The 21,346-nt window shown below is 38.5% G+C and overlaps 1 protein-coding gene across 1 annotated transcript; it reads right to left on the minus strand.

Annotated features, from left to right (window-relative positions):
* Positions 1-5,098: 5,098 nt before the first annotated feature.
* On the minus strand, positions 5,099-13,521 carry LOC113312021. The gene is made up of 6 exons (XM_026560797.1): positions 13,410-13,521; positions 12,753-13,148; positions 7,201-7,701; positions 6,599-7,110; positions 5,715-6,283; positions 5,099-5,555 (listed from the first exon to the last, which is right to left on the minus strand). The coding sequence occupies exons 1-6, from the start codon at positions 13,519-13,521 to the stop codon at positions 5,099-5,101; spliced, it is 2,547 nt and encodes an 848-aa protein (XP_026416582.1).
* Positions 13,522-21,346: the final 7,825 nt, after the last annotated feature.

The following is a 21,346-nucleotide window of genomic DNA, read 5'->3' on the forward strand; positions in this document are numbered from 1 at the left end:
ACGACAAGGTTTACTCAACATATGATATAGGTTCTCCTCTTTAGGGAGAGAACAATATTGGATGGATTAATTTCCAACTAATTGTGAGATACTTCTCCCCCTCATAGAAGAAAGTTCAAGTAACCCTCAAGATTCTATCGATTTGGATCTGACTGCTATGCAACCTCCAAAAATAGTTCAAGTGGTTGAAACTCGTATTGCAGAAGACCCCCTCCTTTCTTTTACAATGGTACCTACACCTGAAAAAGTGGGGGTACAACAACCACACCCAATATTTCTCTTAGCAATCTGTATGGACTAACTCCAATATACTTTCAAGAGAATCTACTAGACAGTCAGACATAATCTTAAGAAAAGTATATCAAAGAGTTATATCTCAATCTCTCAATTCAATCCGCAAACAAACAAATAATAATTTGCGAGCCCGATTGAATATAAGAGAGATAACTTGAACGGTACCAAAGACCAATGTTCAAGGATCAATCAATTTCAATCAACAAGCAAAGGTTGGATTTACCAATTGATCAATTCAACGCACAACCTGTGATATTTCAATTATATAACAAATATAATGCGGAAAAGAAATAACACAGACACCAGAAGTTTTGTTAACGAGGAAATCGCAAATGCAGAAAAACCCCGGGACCTAGTCCAGTTTGAACACCATACTATATTAAGCCGCTACAGACACTAGCCTACTACAAACTAACTTCGGTCTGGACTTTAGTTGAACCCTAATCAATCTCACACTGATTTAAGGTACAATTGCGTTCCTTACGTCTCTGATCCCAACAGGATACTACGCACTTGATTCCCTTAGCTGATCTCACCCACAACTAAGAGTTGCTACGACCCAAAGTCGAAGACTTGATAAACAAATATGTCTCACACACAAAAGTCTATATGAATAGATAAATCCGTCTCCCACAAAAATACCTACGAGTTTTGTTCTATCTTTTGATAAATCAAGGTGAACAAGAACGAGTTGATATATCGGACTTATATTCTCGAAGAACAGCCTAGAAATGTCAATCACCTCACAATAATCTTAATCATATAGTAGCGAAACAAGATACTGTGGAATCACAAACGATAAGACGAAGATGTTTGTGACTAATTTTTATCCTGCCTATCGGAGAATAAATCTCGAGAAAATCTTAGAGAATATATTACTCAATACGATAGAAACATCAAAATCAAAACACGCAACTACAGAGAAAATAGTTGGGTCTGGCTTCACAATCCCAATGAAGTCTTTAAGTCGTTAACCTATAGGGTTTCGTGAAAAACCTAAGGTTAAAGGAGAGACGACTCTATCTTATACAACTAGTATCACACATGAGGTGTGGGGATTAGGTTTCCTAGTTGCTAGAGTTCTCCTTTATATAGTCTTCAAATCAGGGTTTGCAATCTAAGTTACCTTGGTAACAAAGCATTCAATATTCACCGTTAGATGAAAACCTGATTAGATTCAAGCCAATATCTTTCAACTGTTAGATCGAAATTAGCTTGTTATACACAAATGAAATGCACCTTCATTTAGGTTTGAGTAACCGTACCTAAACGTGTACACTTAGTTGGTTCAACAATAGTTAACCAATGGTTAGCCATATGAGCACTTTCATATCAACTTTATTCATCTTCACCATAACTAGTTCAAATGACTCACATGAACTAGTTAGAGAGTTGTTCAATTGCTTAGATATCATAGAAGTATACAAGACATAATCGAAGCAAAATCGATTTTGATTCACTCGAATCGATTCATGAACATCATAGCCACGGTTTGCAAAGGTTGCATTCCTTATTATATAAATATTTTAGTTCATGAACAAACCGATTTTAGAAAGTAACCTATCTAAGTATGTGAACGGGTATGCGTACTTAAGTAACCATATTGAGTTTGTATTTCACTTTCAAACTCCAGCAAAAAATTCACGGACGTGAACTTTCCGCCAGTACAGGTACGCATACTCACCCGGATTTCCTGCAATCGCCAGTACGCGTACGGGTACGCATACTTTGGGTTCCTGGTTTGGACTTTTACACAAATGTGAGAACACACTATGTTTATATACAAAGATGGTTACATGTTCTAAACTCTCATTTCAATCATTGAAACTTTCTTAGAGGATTTTATATAGTTTTTATTCACAAACTATTTTTCATCAAAGAGATTTTCAAGTTATTGGAATAATCAACATGACTTTCGTCACGAGTAAAGATGAACTTGGCCAAAGTGAAAGCTACCAACACATATTTCGAGAAATATATAAGCGAGATAAACTCGGCTCGAAATAGAAAATGTGTATAATCGAAGTCTATATAGCTATACGACTTTTGTCTCAAAATAGGAGATATAAAAGATAGACTTTTGAGTGATAGATAAGTTCAAGTCTCCACATACCTTTTTGTCGATGAAGTTTCACAAGTTCCCTGAGTAGTTCTTCGTCTTCATATGATGAACGCCATGGAGTCTAGATCTCAACTACACTTACTATCCTACTTCGAGACTTAGCTATAAGTAGACTAGAAATCAAGACTTATAGTTTTTGCAACTAAACTTGACAAACAAGTTTGAGATAGCAACGCTTGCGAGTTCGACCGAGCAGTGCTCTAACAACACCCAGTTATCCTCCAGCTAATATTCCTGGGTAAGCGTGGACTCATTGATTAGTATTGACAATATTTGTGAATTAACTGAGACAAACAAATATAAGTTTCCACAACGAAGTAACTGTGGGGTGCCGCCAGATCGTTTTTCACTTGAAACGATAAAAAATGTGAAATATCCCATAACAAACTACATGTCTATCATAGATTGTCAGAAGCTGGAAAAGCAGTGTCAATCAGATGGAAGATGTTACTATTCCTAAAAACGTACAAGAAGCATTACGTGATCCAAAGTGGGCTAATTTGATGAAAAAGGAGATGATAGTGCTGGAAGAAAATCATACATGTGAAATAGTATTGTTACCAAAAAGAAAGAAACTAATTGGTTGCAGGTGGGTATATGTTATCAAGCATAATCCAGATGGTTCTATTGATAGGTACAATGCAAGACTTGTGGCTAAAGGGTTTACCCAGACTTATGGTATTTATTATGAAAAAACGTTTTCTCCTGTTGCAAACATCAACTATTCAAGTATTATTGTCTTTGGCAGCAAATCTAGGCTGACCCCTACAACAATATGATGTAAAAAAAAATGTATTTTTACATGGTGATTTACAAGAAGAAATCAACATGTCATTTCCTCCATGTTATAATGCTATGAACGATGCTAACATGGTTTGTAAGCTAAAGAACGCTTTATATGGTTTGAAGCAGTCTCCCAGAGCTTGGGTTGGTAGATTTCATCTAGAAATGAAGAAATTTGGGTATACACTGAATAACGCTGATCATACCTTGTTCCTAAAAAAAGTGGGTGGAAAGTTAACCGCGCTTATTATATATGTAGAAATGACCCTGAAGAGCTGATGATGTGGTATTAGATAAAGAAAGCAATGCAGAGATTGTTGCAGGCTGAGGAAGAAGAGAATTGAGTAAGAAGAAGAAGAAACGTCGAAAGAAAAGGAAAAAGAAGATAGTTTTGTAATAATAATCGATTGATCAAAAGTTGTATTTTACACAAGGATAAGACTAGCCTTTATATAGGCTTAAGCAAATAACTAAACTAGGAAACGTAAAACGAAAAGGAAATCTAAAAAGAGTCTTAAAATAAGGAAAGACATAAACTAAGTAAACTTAGAAGCGAAGCTTCTATGCGAAATATTCTAAAACATATATATGCCCTGCATCAATCCCCATGAAAAGTGAAAATCTCTTGCACATTAAATGTGTTTGAAATATTCCAGTCACTTGGTAAATCAATAACATACGCATTATCACTGATCTTCTTTAAAACCTTGAAAGGACCATACTTTTTCATCTTGGTTTTGTTGTAAGTCCCCACTGGAAATCTTTCCTTTCGCAGATGGATCATGACTAATTCACCTTCTTTGAAAATCTTCAGTTTCTTGTGTTTATCAGCATCTTCTTTATACTTTGAATTAGACTTTTCCAGCTTAGTCTTTACTGACTTGTGTAGTTCAGTAGCCTTGTCCACAAAAGAATCTGCAGCTGTACTTGTACTCTGAGTATTGGGTAATACTACCAAGTCAAGTGTATGATTGGGAACCTTAGAGTACACAATCTCAAATGGAGTTTTTCCAGTAGAACAGTTGATAGAAGTATTGAAAGCAAACTCCATATGAGGTAATAAAATATCCCACTGCTTGCTGTTGTCCATGCATTTAGCTCGAATGAGATTACCAAGTGAACGATTCACTACTTCCGTTTGGTCATCAGTTTGTGGATGTGAAGTTGTGCTAAACTGTAAAGCAGTCCCCAAACGCATCCATAGAGTCTTCCAAAAGTAGCTTAAGAACTTAGTATCTCTATCAGAAGTGATGGATTTTGGAACTCTATGTAGACGTACGATTTCCTTGAAGAACAAGGTAGCTACGTTTGAAGCATCAGTGGATTTTTTACAGGCAATAAAATGAGCCATTTTAGAATAACGATCAACTACGACCATTACAGAGTCATTACCTCTAGCAGTACGAGGCAAACCAAGTATAAAATCCATACTCACGTCAACCCAAGGTGCATCAGGAACTGGTAATGGAGTATATAGCTCTGTATTTTGAATTGTACCCTTAGCTCTCTGACAGACCATGCATTTTCGTACAAATTTTTGTACGTCTCATTTTAACGAAGGCCAATAAAATCTTTCTTAAACAAGTATGATGGTTTTATCTCTTCCAAAATGACCACCAAGACCACTACCATGCAATTCACGTATAAGATGTAAACGTAAAGAACCTTGCGGAATACATAAACGATTAACTTTAAAAAGAAAGCCATCTTGAATGAGAAAATCATCAACTTCATGACTTTGAGAACTGCATAAGTTCCATAATGTACTGAAATCCGCATCCTCTGGATATATATCTTTGATGTAATCAAATGCAAAACTCCCATTACGAATTGTGACTAACAGATGACTTCTTCTACTTAGAGCATCAACAACTTGATTCATCTTACCACTTTTGTACTTCACAGAGAAGGTATATTGTTGATTGTAGCTAACCATCGATCATGCATCCTGTTAACTTTAGCAGAAGTATTCAAAAATTTCAGTGCATGGTTATCAGTATTGACAACAAATTCTCTATGTATCAAATAAGCATGCCACTGTTTGAGAGCCTGAACAAGAGCAAGTAACTCTAATTCATAGGTAGACCATTTTTTCTGTGCATCTGAATTATTTTCACTGTGATATGCTATTGGATGACCTTCTTGTGATAAAACAGCGTCAATGCCAACAATGGAAGCATCACAATCTATCTCAAAAGGTTTTTCGAAATTTGGTAAAACAAGAATTGGTGCAGTATAAAGTTTTTCTTTCAAAGCATTAAAACTTATATCCATTGCTTCTGTCCATTCAAACTTCTCTTTCTTGAGGCAGTCAGTTAGGGGTGCAAAAATACTGCTAAAATTCTTCACAAATCTTCTATAAAAGGAAGCCAAACCATGAAAACTACGAACATCTCGAATAGAAGTAGGAACTGGACAACCTTTAATTGCTTGAACTTTAGAAAGATCGACATGTATGCCATGATTAGATATCACATACCCCAGAAATGTTACTGAAGAAGCCATGAAGGTGCACTTTTTCAAATTAACATATAAGTAATTGTCAACAAGAACTTGAAATACTTGTGATAGATGATCAAGGTGCTCTTGCTCGTTTCGACTAAAAATCAGAATGTCATCAAAATATACGATAACAAATTTGCTAAGAAAAGGTTGGAGAACCTGATTCATGAGTCGCATAAAGGTACTTGGTGCATTAGATAATCCAAATGGCATGAAAAGCCATTCATATAATCCTTCACGCGTCTTGAATGATGTCTTCCATTCATCTCCTTCTCGAATTCGTATTTGATGATATCCACTACGTAAGTCCAACTTTGTGAATATAATAGAACCCGAAAGAAATTTGATCATGTCATCAATACGAGGTATAGGAAATCGATAAGGAATTGTGATTCGATTTAATGCTCTGCAATCGATACACATCCTCCATCCACCATCTTTCTTGCTAACTAAGAAACCAGGCCTAGCACAAGGGCTGTTGCTAGGTCGTATCAAACCTTTTTGAATTAAATCATTCACTTGACCTTGCAAAATCTCATGCTCAGTAGGACTCAATCTGTAATGTGCTTGATTAGGTATAAGCTCCAGGAATAAAATCAATACAGTGCTGAATATCCATTAATGGTGGTAAAGTAGTTGGTAACTCAACTGGAAATAAAACACTATATTGAGATAACAAAGGTTAAACCTTATCAGGTAACTCAATCATAGGTTTAGATTCTTCATAAGAGTTCAAAGAATGTTGTTGCCTTAAAGAATTGACAATAGTGGCTACAATAGCATTGGTTTTGTCTTCACATAATTCTTGAATATCTGTCGTTGATTTTGATGGATATAGAACCTTTGTTCTCCCATTATGATCGAAAGTATAAGTATTTTCGAAACCATTTTGTGTACTGCTTGAATATCGTATTTCCAGGGTCGACCAAGAAGAAGATGTGTTGCAGTCAAATCAATAACATCACAAAGAACTGAATCTTCATAGCCGTCAAACTTGAAAGTTACATAACATTGGTGAGTGATATCTTGAGTAGTTGATTTATTAACCCATCCTACAAAGTAAGGTACTGGATGAGGATGCACTGGTAGACCAAGCTTTTTAACCACGTGAGCAGCAACATAATTATCGACACTTCCACCATCAATGATCATGTTACAAAATTTACCACCAATATAGCATTTTGATCGAAAGATATTGTGCCTTTGAGAAGGACATGGTTGTGTAAGAAGAAGTGGACGAATCATACCAACAAATTCATCTTCATCTTGAGTTTCAGGTGAATCTTCTTCATCGAGTTCATTAAAATCATCATTGACTTCATTAATGAACTGAGTGTCGCCAATAAAAGCATTAATTTTCCGACATTCACTAGACGTATGTCCAGGCTGTAGCCATTTATTGCACTTATCTCCTCAAAATTTGGCATAAGCATTATTGTTCTGTTGTTGTGGTGGAAATTGTTGTTGATTTCTGGTAGGAAAAAGACTTCCAGAAGTACCAGCAACTCGATTTTGTTGAACTTGAGTCTGTTGAACAGCTTGAATCTTTATTGGAGTCGGTAATATAAGTGCAGTATTCAAATGAGGAGGCGTATAAAGTGTAGTATAGGTTGGTTTACGATAAGCATGGCTACTATCATCTTGATATGAATACTTTGAATAATACATTGGAGTAACTTCTTGAGAAAAATTTGGATATGAAGTATTAGGTTTGTAATTACCTTGATAACGACTTTGTCTAGGTTGGGAGATCTTAGCTAAACGAAGAAGTCGACGTTCAATTTCAATCGCCTGTTGAATAGCGTCTACCATGGTGAATACTGACTGAACCATTCCTTGTTGAATCAAAGTATTCAAACCCTCTACAAATCTTGCTACTAGTTGTTCTTCTGATTCATGCAGTTCATTACGAGCAAGAAGATTATAGAATTCTGCGACATATTCCTCGACTAACCGTGCTCCTTGTCTACAGTGTTGAAGTCTTGTAGTTGCAGGAAATCCTACAACACACCCCTTGTATTATCATGACTATGATTTCTAGATCTAAACTTATTTGATATGAAAATAAAGATAAAGATAATGAAAATAGAAAATAAGACACAAGATTTACGTGGTTCGATCAATTTGATCTACATCCACGGGGTTAGGTTTCACTATGATCATTGAATTACATGTGAATTACATTGAGACTCCATTAATGAGTATTTGGAGCTCTCTCTCCCTCTGGTTTTTGGGGAAGAATAAGAAGATAATAATAATACCAGTTACTTTTCTCTCTCCCACCTTTCTCTTTATATAGATATTTACATAGTGGATGACAGCTCATATGTGGTGGGATACAACAAATATTTCCCCTAATTTCGGAATCATTGTGCGATGTTCTCGCAGGCTCACGTTGGATCTTAATTTGCACACATGCTACGTTCTCTCGCAAGCTTCCCTACATTCTCGCGAGATCTTATTATTGTGCGATATTTGGATCCTACATCTTGCCTCTTTTTTCTTGAATATTGCTTGAAGAGCAATCTTTAAGAAAAAATCCGTCTTGTTTAAGTTGTTGGAGTAGTCTTTAATCTTTATTGATGAAGGAACGAGCAAAAGAATACTGGACTTGAAAAGTACGTACTTGCCTCTATTCTTTTGTGAATAACTGAAACGTTGCGAAGTAAATAAGAAGTATCATCTCTTGAAGTATGCGAAGTATGAAGTATCCTTGAAGAAGTATAAGAAGCATGAAGTATCCTCGATGAAGTATAAGAAATATTCAATTCTCAAAATATAAGAAGTATCCGTCCTTGAATGAGAATAATAAGTATTGCCTCTATTCATGCAGAATTATTACTCCATTTTTGGTGATTCTTGCCGAGAAGATAAAGAACATAAAATGTTTTCTTGGTAATCCATAGTTGCCTCTGTTCTTTATCTATGAGGGTAGAATCTTTGAAAAAATGTTGAATGTGCGAATTGTTTCCTCATTCTTATCTTGCCTCTGTCTCATGTGTTGTGCTCATGCGATAGTATAATCTCTTCAAGTTTCTTATAATTGTGTGAAATAATTGAGAGAAATAATCATATCGTTCGGAATAATCACATTCTGCAAAATTCTGACACGTTTGACGAAATTTTGAATCATTCTGCGAAATTCTGAATCATTCTGCGAAATTCTGAATCATTTTGCGAAATTCTGAATAATTCTGCGAAATTCTGAACAATTCTGCGAAATTCTGAACAATTCTGCGAAATTCTGAAAACTCTGCGAAATTTTGAACAATTATGCGAAATTCTGAATAACTCTGCGAATCTAATGCTTATGTGATGATTAAGTTATGAAATGTGTATGCGATTTTTATGCCATGAAATGCTTGTGCAATGCTTTTATGATGAGAATGCTTATCTATTGCAATGTATAGTTAATGTTTGTGTTACTTAGCTCATTTTGCCGTCTAAAATTGATGTAGCTTTAAATTGCTTCCATTCTTCATTTCTCTGGCTTTTTCTTTAGTGTATGCATTCCTCTTCGTGTAGTTATTGTTCCTCACAAGTTCTTACCTGTGTTTCATCTTTCCTTTTTCCTGCACTATTAGTATCTCACAACAGTATGATCATAATATCAAGTCTGCGGCATTTTCACTGCCTCATTTTCATTTCCATGTACATATTCTCAAGCTTGTTTGCTTACATATAATCATTCTCGCAAGCTTACTTGCTTACTCATTTTCTTATGTGGTCTTATTTTGCCTTCCTAGTTAAAGGTCTTATTTTGCCACCTCTTGTCATTGCGACAAAATCGGAGGACGTCTTTGCACTTTCATGCAAAAACCCATTGATCTTGCCTTAACTTTTTCTTTTGTATTATTTTATCTTCAGGATTGTTGCGACAATATGACAGGCCTAAATATTCTTGCGAAAATAAATCCCCATGACATTGCCGTCTTGCGAAGAAATCGCAGGATGTCTTCACACTTTCATATAATGACCCATTGATCTCATCTTATCTTTTTCTCTAGTATTATTGCCTCTTCAGGATTGTTGCACAAATATGACAAGCCTTAATACCCTTGCGAGTAAAAATCCTCATGACATTTGCGTCTTAAGACACTTATCAACTCCCTAATGGAGGGTGCCGCCCTTATTTCCCCACTTTTTGCCCCTTCAAGGAGGCGCACTTCTACCATACAAGGTTATCTCCTCACGTCCGGTCTTAACAACAACCAGTTGTTTTCGCAGCCTCTTATCCCTTTTACCTATATGGCTTATGGTTACGAGACTGCACCCTAAGTGGGGTTTTCTTCGGGCCGAGTGCAGTATAAGCCAAAACTTGTCAAGAATGGAAAGGACGCTTCAAACACCCTTGGCACTCTTGACTCAACCGTGTACCTCGGCGCCTTGATCAGATTCTGCACTCCTTGGGAGAGTCCTTATTACCTTAGTCGCCCAACCTAAGTCATATGCTTAAGCTGAGAATCCAAGGTGCCTCTCCCGGATGGGCTTTATTGACCCCAAATCTCCATGGCTCAGGTTCCGGGGGTGGTGTAACCTTTCCCTGAGCCATGCAACAGGTACCCCCTTATATGACGTACTTTAGGTCTTACATTTGCCTCTTGCGAAATTTTTTTCGCGAACTAGGGTGTACGCCATAGGTTCGCCCCTATCTGCGAAATTTTATTCGCGTTTCTGCGAAATTTTCGCGTCTCTTTGTTTCTGCAAAATGTTCTTGTTTATTTATTCTCTCATTCATCTTTTCATTTCTGTCATCTCTTTCATTCATTCTTTCATTTCTGTCATCTCTTTCATTCATTCTTTCATTCTCATAATATCATATCATTTGAATCAAAATAAGTATTCAAGAGAAATTCTAATACATGGTAACTCTGAAATCTTTGTAGTTGTGAAATCTTTGTAATTCTGCGATTCTATCGCGTCTTGTAAATCAAATCAAAAATATTTTTATTCTCTGCAAAAGAAATATTCTAGAGAAATATGTAAATTGAATTTTCTCAGTTTTCTGTAATTTTGAAATCTCGCAATATTTGTAATTTTGAAATCTTTGTAATCTTGAAATCTTTGAAATCTTGAAATCTTTGAAATCTTTGTAAATTAAATCAAAAGTATTTTATTTTCTGTAAAATCTTTTTTTTTATCTTGAAATCTTAGTAATTTTTGAAATCTTAAAATTTTTGTTATCGTGCGATTGAATCGCTTTTTGTAAATCAAATCAAAAATCTTTTTATTCGTTCTTAGTATAAAGTAAAATGTTCAAGGAAGTGGTACTTATCTTTCATGTGAGTCGATGTTGTTATCAGAGAAGTGAATAAATGCCTTGAAATGTATGAATTTCGCGCAGCAAAAAGAAGTGTGAGAAGTGAGATTTGAACCCTTGATCTGCTTCTTGGATTTTCTCGCACCATACCAACTGTGCTAAGCCTCTTTTGCAAAATAATCAAAGTTCTTGCGAAGTAATCAAATTCCAACTGTGTAAGAGGCAACTATGTATAAATTTCGTATAATAAAAATAAACATGCGAGAAGCAAGAATTGATCCCGCGACCTGCTGCTTGCATTCATGCCTCCTGACTAACTGTGTTAACCCTCTCTTGCGAAATAATGAAAGACTGTGCGAAGTAATCAAATATCAACTCTGCGAAATGAATATTTGCGAAGCAAAAATTATTTGGTCTCAGGGAGAATCGAACCCATGTTCTTCTCTGACCATCTGCACTACTTGTTGCTTGCGAAAGAAACACACAATGCTGTACTTTATTCCATTTCTTCGCCTTTAGGATTTCAAAAATGTGCGAAAAATTAAGCTTGATGAGGGTTTCGAACTCGAGTATTACAACTCACTCTAGCGAAGCTTGACCAACTGTGCTACCTCTTGTTTGCGAACTAATGAAACAATATTGCGAAATTATTCATTTTTTCGCTATCTGTAAAAAAGAAGAAAACTATGCTCGCAGGGAAGTTCGAACTTGCGACCACGAACGTACATATTGTTCTCTTGACCAACTGTTCAAGAATCTCTTTGCGAAATAAACGCATAATGTTTTTCTCTTATTCTTTTATTCTCCCATGCAAATGAGAAGAAAATGAAAAATATGTGTCTCTACGAAATTCGAACCCGTGACCTATTGCTTACTCGCTCCAGCTCAAACCATCTGTGCGAATTTCTGTTTGTGATAGAAATTGCAGCATCTGCCTCTTATCTTTTCTTCGTCCTTCCTTAATTTCTTTCACATTTGCCTTCTTCTCCTGAACATGAAAATCTTCCACTGAAACTTCCATTTTCTCCTTAAATTTCACCACAACAACTAATTTTTTCTCTTACTTTTTTCATGTCTTTGAATTGTTGATGATGTTTACTCCCTGAAAGTGTGATTTCTTCCATAAAATTTCCATTTTTGAACCTAAATTTTGTATATCTAGAAAAATATGAATCTTCATGAAAATTTCTTGAATCAACAAGTTACATGAAGGATAAATCCTTTACTCGTCCCTGTTTCTAGCGCCATTATGTAGTTGCAGGAAATCCTACAACACATCCCTTGTATTATCAGGACTATGATTTCTAGATCTAAACTTATTTGATATGAAAATAAAGATAAAGATAATGAAAATAGAAAATAAGACACAAGATTTACGTGGTTCGATCAATTTGATCTACATCCACGGGGTTAGGTTTCACTATGATCATTGAATTACATTGAGACTCCATTAATGAGTATTTGGAGCTCTCTCTCTCTCTCTGGTTTTTGGGGAAGAATAAGAAGATAATAATAATACCAGTTACTTTTCTCTCTCCTATCTTTCTCTTTATATAGATATTTACATAGTGGATGACATCTCATATGTGGTGGGATACAACTAACATTTCCCCTAATTTCGGAATCACCGTGCGATGTTCTCGCAGGCTCACGTTGGATCTTAATTTGCACACATGCTACGTTCTCTCGCAAGCTTCCCTACATTCTCGCGAGATCTTATTATTGTGCGATATTTGGATCCTACAAGTCTAATAAACAATTGTTGCTTGTAATATTTCGGAAGGAATTTACCTCGCAGTAATTTGTGCATGCGATCCCAAGTACGAATAGGAGGCTTGGAAGTGTTAACTCTTTCATCACATAATCTCTCCCACCAAGCAGCAACACCTCCTTTAAGCTTATATGCAACAAGTCGAACTTTAGAATGATCTGGAATCTCCATAAATTGAAAGAAAGCCTCAACTTCATAAAACCAATCTAAAAGTTCTTCAATTCTGAAACTACCATTAAAACTTGGAATGTCAGCCTTCAATTTGTATTCAGGCAAAGAACTGTAAGGATTTTGTGAAGACTTAAGCCTTTTGTCTTCAATCCAAATTTTTTCTTGATGTCTTTCTTGAATATCTTCATCCTCACTGTCATGAATTTGAAGAATAAAACTCTTCTTTGGGGTACAACCAAAAAATCCTTCATGTTGTAGAGTTTTTTAATCTTTTGCATAATGTCATCAGGAATATCATCATTGTGCACAAACATATTCTTCTTTGATGATAATGGTTTTTTAGCTTCAGCCAGGAGATTTAGAGTTTCTTCGTCTTCAATCTTAAGAGTAGTTACAAAATTATCTAAAATCAGGTGAATATCTTCAAACTTCTTTTCAGAATTGGTAAACTGATCAAATAAAGTTTTTTTCTAAGTTTGTTAGGTTATCTGAAACCGTAGAAATACTTGTGTTAATTGTAGCTATACCAGCATTAACAGCAGTAATACTTGCAGTAATAAGATTGGTAAGCTTGGTGATAGCAGCGTCGAAAGCTTCTTGAATAACGGTGCTAGCCATAGAGGATTTAATAAAAGTAAGGTTGCGGAAGCGATTAAAACAGGATCTAGTAAAAGTTGAAAAACCTAAACTAAGCGGATGATACTAATTGATGTGGTATTAAAGAAAGAAAGCAATGCAGAGATTGCTGCAGGCTGAAGAAGAAGAGAATTGAGTAAAAAGAAGAAGAAACGTAGAAAGAAAAGGAAGAAGAAGATAGTTTTGTAATAATAATCGATTGATCAAAAGTTGTATCTTACACAAGAATAAGACTAGCCTTTATATAGGCTTAAGCAAATAACTAAACTAGGAAACGTAAAACGAAAAGGAAATCTAAAAAGAGTCCTAAAATAAGGAAAGACATAAACTAAGTAAACTTAGAAGCGAAACTTTTATGCGGAATCTTCTGGAACATGTATATGCCCTGCATTAGCTGAGTAATCTGAAGAGTTGTTTCTATTCTGAGTTTGATATGAAGGATCTGGGTGGACTTAAATACTTCTTGTGCATTGAAGTTATACGATCTGAAAATGGAATTTTCTTGTCTCAGCGAAAATATATGATTGACTTGTTGAAGGAAACCGGTATGCTGGGTTGTGAGCCGATCGGGTCTCCTATGAAACAAAATCATGGTCTTGAAGAGTGTTTTAATCAAGTACCAGCTGACAAAGGGCAATACCAGAGGTTAGTTGGCCGTTTGATTTATCTTTTTCATGCAAGACCTGATATTGCGTATGCTGTAAGTGTTGTAAGCAGACTTATGCATAATCCGGGTCAATAACACATGGATGCAGTCATAAAGATACTGGTAAGGAGCAGCCGAAGATAAGACCCTGATTATAATCCTGAGAACTCGGACTACTACGACGGTACCACCCTCCTACGAGCGAAATCTACCATTCATGAAGAGCACCAGGTCGCAATGGAAAATCTGCGTGCTGAGATGCTGGCAGAAATCAAGGAGCTAAAGACTAAGCAGGGAGGCGGAAGACTAGAACAAGTGATGAAGGAAGCAAACACTACCTCGCTGATGCAACACTTGGCCAGGGCTTCCATACCGCAGAAGTGTTCGGTTCCCGCCTTCGACTGCTATGACGGGTCAACTGATCCTGCGGCTCATATTCGATATTACAATCGAATGATGGCCCTTTGGGATAACGAAGACTCCATACTGTGCAGATACTTCCCATCAAGTTTAAAAGGGTCCGCGTTGTCATGGTTTGATAACTTTCCATCAAGCTCCGTCGACTCCTACGACCAACTCGCAGAAATATTTATAGCAACATACATGTACAACAAGGTTGTCAATACAGGCATGGACAAGCTATTCTCGCTGGAGATGAAATACAAAGAGACGATCAGAGAATATACTGATAGATGGCATAAGATTTTCCAAGCTATTGGCAACGTAGATCCCGTAGTTAGTATCAACTGCTACAAATGGGGGATGGACATGATGAGTCCTTTGTTTGTCGAGATCCACGGAACCATCCCAACCACCGAAGGAGATCTCCGAATAATCATAGAAAAGCATGCCAGGTTAGAAGAAATTCAGCGTGAAAATCCCAGAGCTCATACTCAACGTCCCACACGCAAAAATTCCGTAGATCAAGCCAGCGGGTCCAAAAGAGGAATCACAGAAGAGCGTCCCAACGAAGAAAGGAAAGAAGGAAGGGACGATAGACGAAGAGATGATCGAAAATTTGAAGATCAAGTCTATACCAAGTTGAATACCAGTTATTCGCGCATCCTGAGAGAGATCAAGGGGAGAGAGAACCTCGATTGGCCATGGTCCAAGGGAAAGCAGCCTCCTAGATCAAAAAAATCCAAGGAATACTGTGAATACCACTGTTTCAACGGTCATCAAATAGAAAAGTGCAAAAATCTCAAGATAATGATTCAAAAACTAATCGACGCAGGAGACCTGAAGCAATATATACAGAAGATTGGTAACGAAGATAGAACCAAGAGAGGAAAGCAGGTTCAATTACCGGAAGGAAACCGCACCCTCAACACGATTTCATGTTCAGAGATTCAAGGACCATCCCTAACCGCCCAGATTGGAAAGAGATTGAGAAAACAATTCGAAGATTATTGTGAGCTTTATAAGATCGATGGGAAAGAGGTAAACGAGCACGAACAATGGATGGACGCGCCCATGACTTTCGATGCAGACGATGTGGAAGAAGACATGGAAGACCATAATGATCCTCTAGTCCTCACACTCCCAATAGCAGGGTGCAATGTCAAAAAAATTCTCACCGATGGAGGAAGCTCGGTCAACGTCTTGTTCTATGACACGTTCAAGCGTATGGAACTCAACGACGAGCAACTGCTGTCATCTTACTACACCATCTACGGATTCAACGGCGCAGCTACAAAACTCCTAGGGGACATTGTTTTGCAAGTAGACGCGGGGCCCATGAAAGTGGACACTCGATTCAGCGTCGTAGATGCACTTTCACCCTACAATGCCATCATCGGAAGAAGATGGGTTCACAAGCTCAAGGGAGTAGCTGCAACCTACCATCAATATCTCAGATTCCCAACACCTCTGGGAATCATGGAAATTAAAGGAGACCAAGTAACTGCGCAAGAATTCCAGACCTTATAGAATCAGATCAATAATGAGCAGGAAGAGAAGCACCAGTCCCGAAGAGCCAAAAATAAGAAAACCATAGATGCATATCTGGAAAAAATCTCCGGAAAAAGCCTTCTGAACGTCAGCACCACGGGCAACGCAGAAGCAAGCACCTCCGCGACAAAAGAAGACGGAGAGCCTACCAAATAGCAATTAAAGAATGTTCCTCTCTTGGGGAAACCAAAACCCACGTTTACACCTGTCGAAGCAGATAAAGAAGTCAACATAGGTACTGAGGGAAACCCGAAGATGATCAAAATAGGCACCTTGATGGATGAAGAAAGAGAAGCCGCGCTAATCAAACTTTTAAAGGAATATGCGGACATTTTTGATTGGAAATTGGGGGACATGCCGGGAATTGACCCAAATTTAGTTCATCACGAACTTCGAATAAAACCAGGTACCCCCTTTTAGGCAGAAGGTGCGCAAAGTAGCCCCAGAATACCATCGAGCAGTTGAAGTGGAACTCCGCAAACTACTGGACGCAGGATTCATCAAAGAAGTCAAGTACCCAACATGGATCTCTAACATGGTCATCGTACCGAAGAAAAATGGCGGAGTAAGGATATGCATCGACTTCACCAACCTTAATAAAGCTTGCCCAAAAGATAGCTATCCACTGCCAAGCATTGACCAACTTGTCGAGGCAGTCGAAGGATACGGAGAAATGTCATTTATGGATGGATACTCTGAATACAACCAATTATTCCTAGCAGAAGAAAATCAGCAACATACAACATTCTATACACCGCACGACCTCTATTGCTACGTAAGAATGCCCTTTGGACTTCGAAATGCAGGGGAAACATACCAAAGAATGGTGGATGCAATTTTCAAACCGTGGATTGGAAGTACACTGGAAGTATATGTGGATGATATGCTCGTCAAAATCAAGCTAAGCAAAGATCATCACCAAGACCTAAAAGATATTTTCCAAGCAATGAGAGAGCACAACATGAAGGTAAACCCAGAGAAGTGCACTTTTGGTGTAACTTCCGGAAAGTTCCTCGGATATTTGGTGACGAAGAGGGGCATTGAGGTTGATCCCGCTAAAATTGAAGCCATCGTAAGAATGCCATCCCCAAAGAACTTAAAAGAGGTTCAGAAACTCAATGGTTCACTGGCTGCGCTGGGGAGGTTCATATCCAGGTCCTCGGATAGATGTAAACACTTTTTTAACATTCTCAAAAAAGGAAGCAAATTCGAATGGACGGCAGAGTGCGAGGAAGCCTTTCAAAATATCAAAGAATACCTAGCTGAGATCCCTATACTACAAAAACCAGACCCCGATGAAGTGTTGGCACTATACATAGCAGCAACAAAAGATGCAGTCAGCGCAGTATTGGTTAAAACCAACACGAAGATAGAGCAGCCCATCTATTACATCAGCAAGACTCTGAACGCAGCAGAGAGGAACTACACGAAGATCGAGCAGCTCATCTTGGCATTAATATGGGCAACCCTGAAACTCAGAACTTACTTTTTGACTCACTACGTCCGCGTCCCATGCAAAGCTCTGCTAGAAGCAATCCTTAAAAACGCAGGGAAAGTAGGCAGAATTGCAACATGGAATACTCACCTAGATCAATTCAATATCATCCATGAGCTACAGCACTCTCAGAAGTCACAAGTATTAGCAGATTTCCTAGCAGACTTACCGTTGGATAACTACGAAGAAGTCATCATCGAATGACGGAAGGCAGTAGGACTACCAGAAATGGACGAAGGTAAAGACCCTATAGACATCTTGGAACCAAAAAATCCTAGGCAATGGGAAGTCTTCGTAGATGGGTCGAAAAATAAAGAAGGGGCACGGATAGGCATCGTAATCACCACCCCAACAGGAGACAGGATCATACATGCTTTCAGGTTAGAATTCAAGGGGCATACCAACAACATAGTTGAATATGAAGCAGTGGTGCATGCCCTTCAGTTAATAATAGAAATGGGCATAACTGACGTGCGTCTGACAAGCGATTCGCAGCTGGTCATCCGACAAATAGGGTTGCAATATAATGTTTATGACAGAACATTGTCAGCATACATGGAATTGGTGCAAACACTGGCATCACAAATCCAAACATCAAATTCCGACACCTGGCAAGGAAGGCTCAGGCAGGCGGACGCCCTGGCCTACATATCATCGATGCTCAGAAACGAGGACGTCAAAGCAATCAAAGTAACCAGGATTTACGAGCCTTCAATTGATATTCAAGAATTCTGCGCTGACAGCAGGGAACAACGCAGAAGAAGATATTGCAGATGATGACGGAGAATTCATCGCGGATGATTTCCAAGAAGACGACATCATGACTAAGGCAGACCAAGATGAAGACTTCAGCAAAGAAGAAGATTGGAGATCTGAGATTCATCTTTTCCTAAAAGAAGAAAATACTACCCTCGGATCTAAAGCAAGCCAGAAAAATACAGTCAAAGGCAGGAAGATATGATCTGAGAAAAGATTTTGTACAAAAAATCTTTTCTCGGACCATTATTACGTTGCCTATCCAGATCCGAAGGACATTTGATTTTGAAAGACATACACCGCGGCGACGCAGGCAATCACAGCGGAATGAGATCCCTAGCAGATAAGGCGAAAACTCAAGGATATTACTGGCCAACAATGATACGAGACGCTGCAAGAATGTCACGAAGATGCGAAGAATGCCAGCGTTTCGCCAAAAAAATCCACGCACCCGCAACAATGTTGAACCCAGTAGACAGCCCTTGGCCATTCTCAAAATGGGGCATAGACATCGTGGGTCCCCTAATCGAAGGATCAGGGAAGAGAAGATTTTTGATAGTGGCCACGGACTATTTCAGCAAATGGGTAGAGGCTAAAGCCCTGGCAAGGATCCGAGACGCAGATGTCTTCACATTCATTTCAAAACATCATTTGCAGGTTTGGCATACCAGCTGAGATTGTATCTGACAATGGCAAGCAATTCCAGGGAAAAAACATCGACTTACTCTTCGATACTTTCAAAATTCGAAAGAACAAGTCAACACCAATTTACCCTCAAAGCAATGGTCAGGCAGAAGCCACAAACAAAACCCTCGCACTCATCCTCAAAAAGCAGTTGGACGAATACAAGAAGCGTTGGTGCGAGCAACTACACAACGTTTTGTGGGCTTATAGGACAACTCGAAGATCAGCCACGGGAGAATCCCCATTCTTACTCACCTATGGAGCCGAAGCTATTATCCCAAAGAAATAATCATGCCAACTACGAAGACTGAAGCATGGGAGAAGAACCTCACAGCGGACATGATGTTGGAAAGTTGGATGATCGAAGAGAGGAGGGAGGCAGCACTACAAAAAATGGAAAACTATCAAAGGAAACTAGCAAGGGAGTATAATAAGAGGGTTAAGCTTAGAAATTTCGTAGAAGGGCAGTATGTGCTGAGGACCATTCCCCAATACCAACGAGAAAAGAAGTGGGGAAAATTAGCACCAACATGGGGGGGACCCTTCGTCATACATGATGTTGCAGGAAAGGGTCTTATTATCTGCGCAACCTAAAAGGGGAGATCCTCAACACCCATGGAATGCAAAATATCTCAAGCCATACTACCCGTAGAAGCAACGCAGACCTGCATCTGCGTGAAAGCGCCAGAAGAAGAAAACGACGCTTGCGATCGACATGTTTCTATCTCTGAGAGAGGAATAGCAAACCTCAACCTATCAATCAAGCAAACTTTTGGCAAAAAATAGTCAATACATGAGAGCAACATAGTAACAAGACGACGCGTGTAAATACAACACCTCACGAGAACCCTACACCTGTAAATACAGAGAAATGACCGCGTCAATACTTCATCTCCCTTTTTTCTATTTACTACCTCAGAGGTTCCATCAATGGAATTCTTCTAAATGTAACTCAACAAACTGAATAGACACTTTAACCCTCTTTCACCCGTGGACGTAGACACTCTGCTGTCGAACCACGTAAACACTTGTGTTAATTGTTGTTTATTTTACTTGGGGAAAGTAGTCACCTACAATCTCTCGGGACTCCCCTATCAGCGTCTATAAGTGTAGGACCATGGGGAAGGCATCCAGCAGAAAGAGATACCCAACCAATCTTATGGCAGCGGGTTGACGGAATGAATGTACATTCCAAACAACTCATATCCTAGAACGCTGCCCCGACCCCCACCGTCTGGGAATCCTCTGGCCCAGGATTAGCCAGCGGGGTGACAGGTCTCAAGACGTTCACGAAGATACACATATCTTCGGGTTCGCACTCAAACACTTCGCTATCCTGATTACATTCAGTTATATTCCAAATTAACCGTAACAATACTTAAAAGGAAATCGGACAACACAGATAAAATTAAAACAATGATCAATTCATTAAAAGTTGATTACAGGCTTGGCAATGATACGGGAACAAGAAAATACAAAAGGAATCTCACGAAGCCTTATAATCAACAAAGATCAACTTTCTACAATAATCTACTTGGAGTTCAACCCCACCAGCAGGTTTAGCAATCTTCCCCTTCTGCGATGAAGGTACGCTCCCACCCGAGGAAGGCCCTGAAGAACCAGATGTAGGAGGCGGGGGTTTCTCACGGCGCGGATACTTGATAAGGCCATGCTCGGTCTTAAGATCATACTCGATGCTATCCAGAATCTTGTTAGTCTCTTCCACTAGTTGACATCGAGCCTTGTACGTAATAACAGTATTCATCATCTCAGCCTTTGACAACAACGAGGAAAGGCGACTCACTTCCTTCGAAGCGGCTTGGGCAGCCTCGTCCCTTGCTGTAGCTAAACCTTTGTGATAATTAATCTGGCTTTCCTGATGCACTAATTAGATTGAGCCTCGCAAGCTCTTCATTTGCAGTGCGAAGCTGTCCCTGGAGCTCTGCAAGGAAAAGAAAAATGCAGATGGTTAGGTCCAGGAAATTACAGAATCACACTCGATAATATAAGCATATACCTTCGACTCTCGCCGAAGCTATTTCATATTCGTTAACAACAGCATCACGGGCTTCATCAAGAAAGTCATACTCATCTGACAACTTCTTATAATCCGTTGAAGGGTTGAAAGAGCGTACTGACTCGCATCTAATTCTACCTGTTTCATTGAATCCAATGACGAAGATGGTTGACCTCGTTGTTTAACCCTCCAGACCCTTGTTGAGCCGATACATATTTACTTCAAGATTTCTCTCAGACTCAGCTTGGCGTACCACATC

Source organism: Papaver somniferum, chromosome 9, assembly GCF_003573695.1.
Source record: "Papaver somniferum cultivar HN1 chromosome 9, ASM357369v1, whole genome shotgun sequence".
NCBI lineage: Eukaryota > Viridiplantae > Streptophyta > Magnoliopsida > Ranunculales > Papaveraceae > Papaver > Papaver somniferum.

Excerpts from the sequence above, each read along its gene's own strand:
- LOC113312021 (XM_026560797.1), bottom strand. The coding sequence starts at position 13,521 with ATGGCTAGCACCGTTATTCAAGAAGCTTTCGACGCTGCTATCACCAAG. Across the intron at positions 7,702-12,752 it reads CATGCACAAATTACTGCGAG|GATTTCCTGCAACTACAAGA; the intron begins GTAAATTCCTTC and ends GGTGTGTTGTAG. Across the intron at positions 5,556-5,714 it reads TTATATGTTAATTTGAAAAA|AAGATTTGTGAAGAATTTTA; the intron begins GTGCACCTTCAT and ends TTCCTTTTATAG.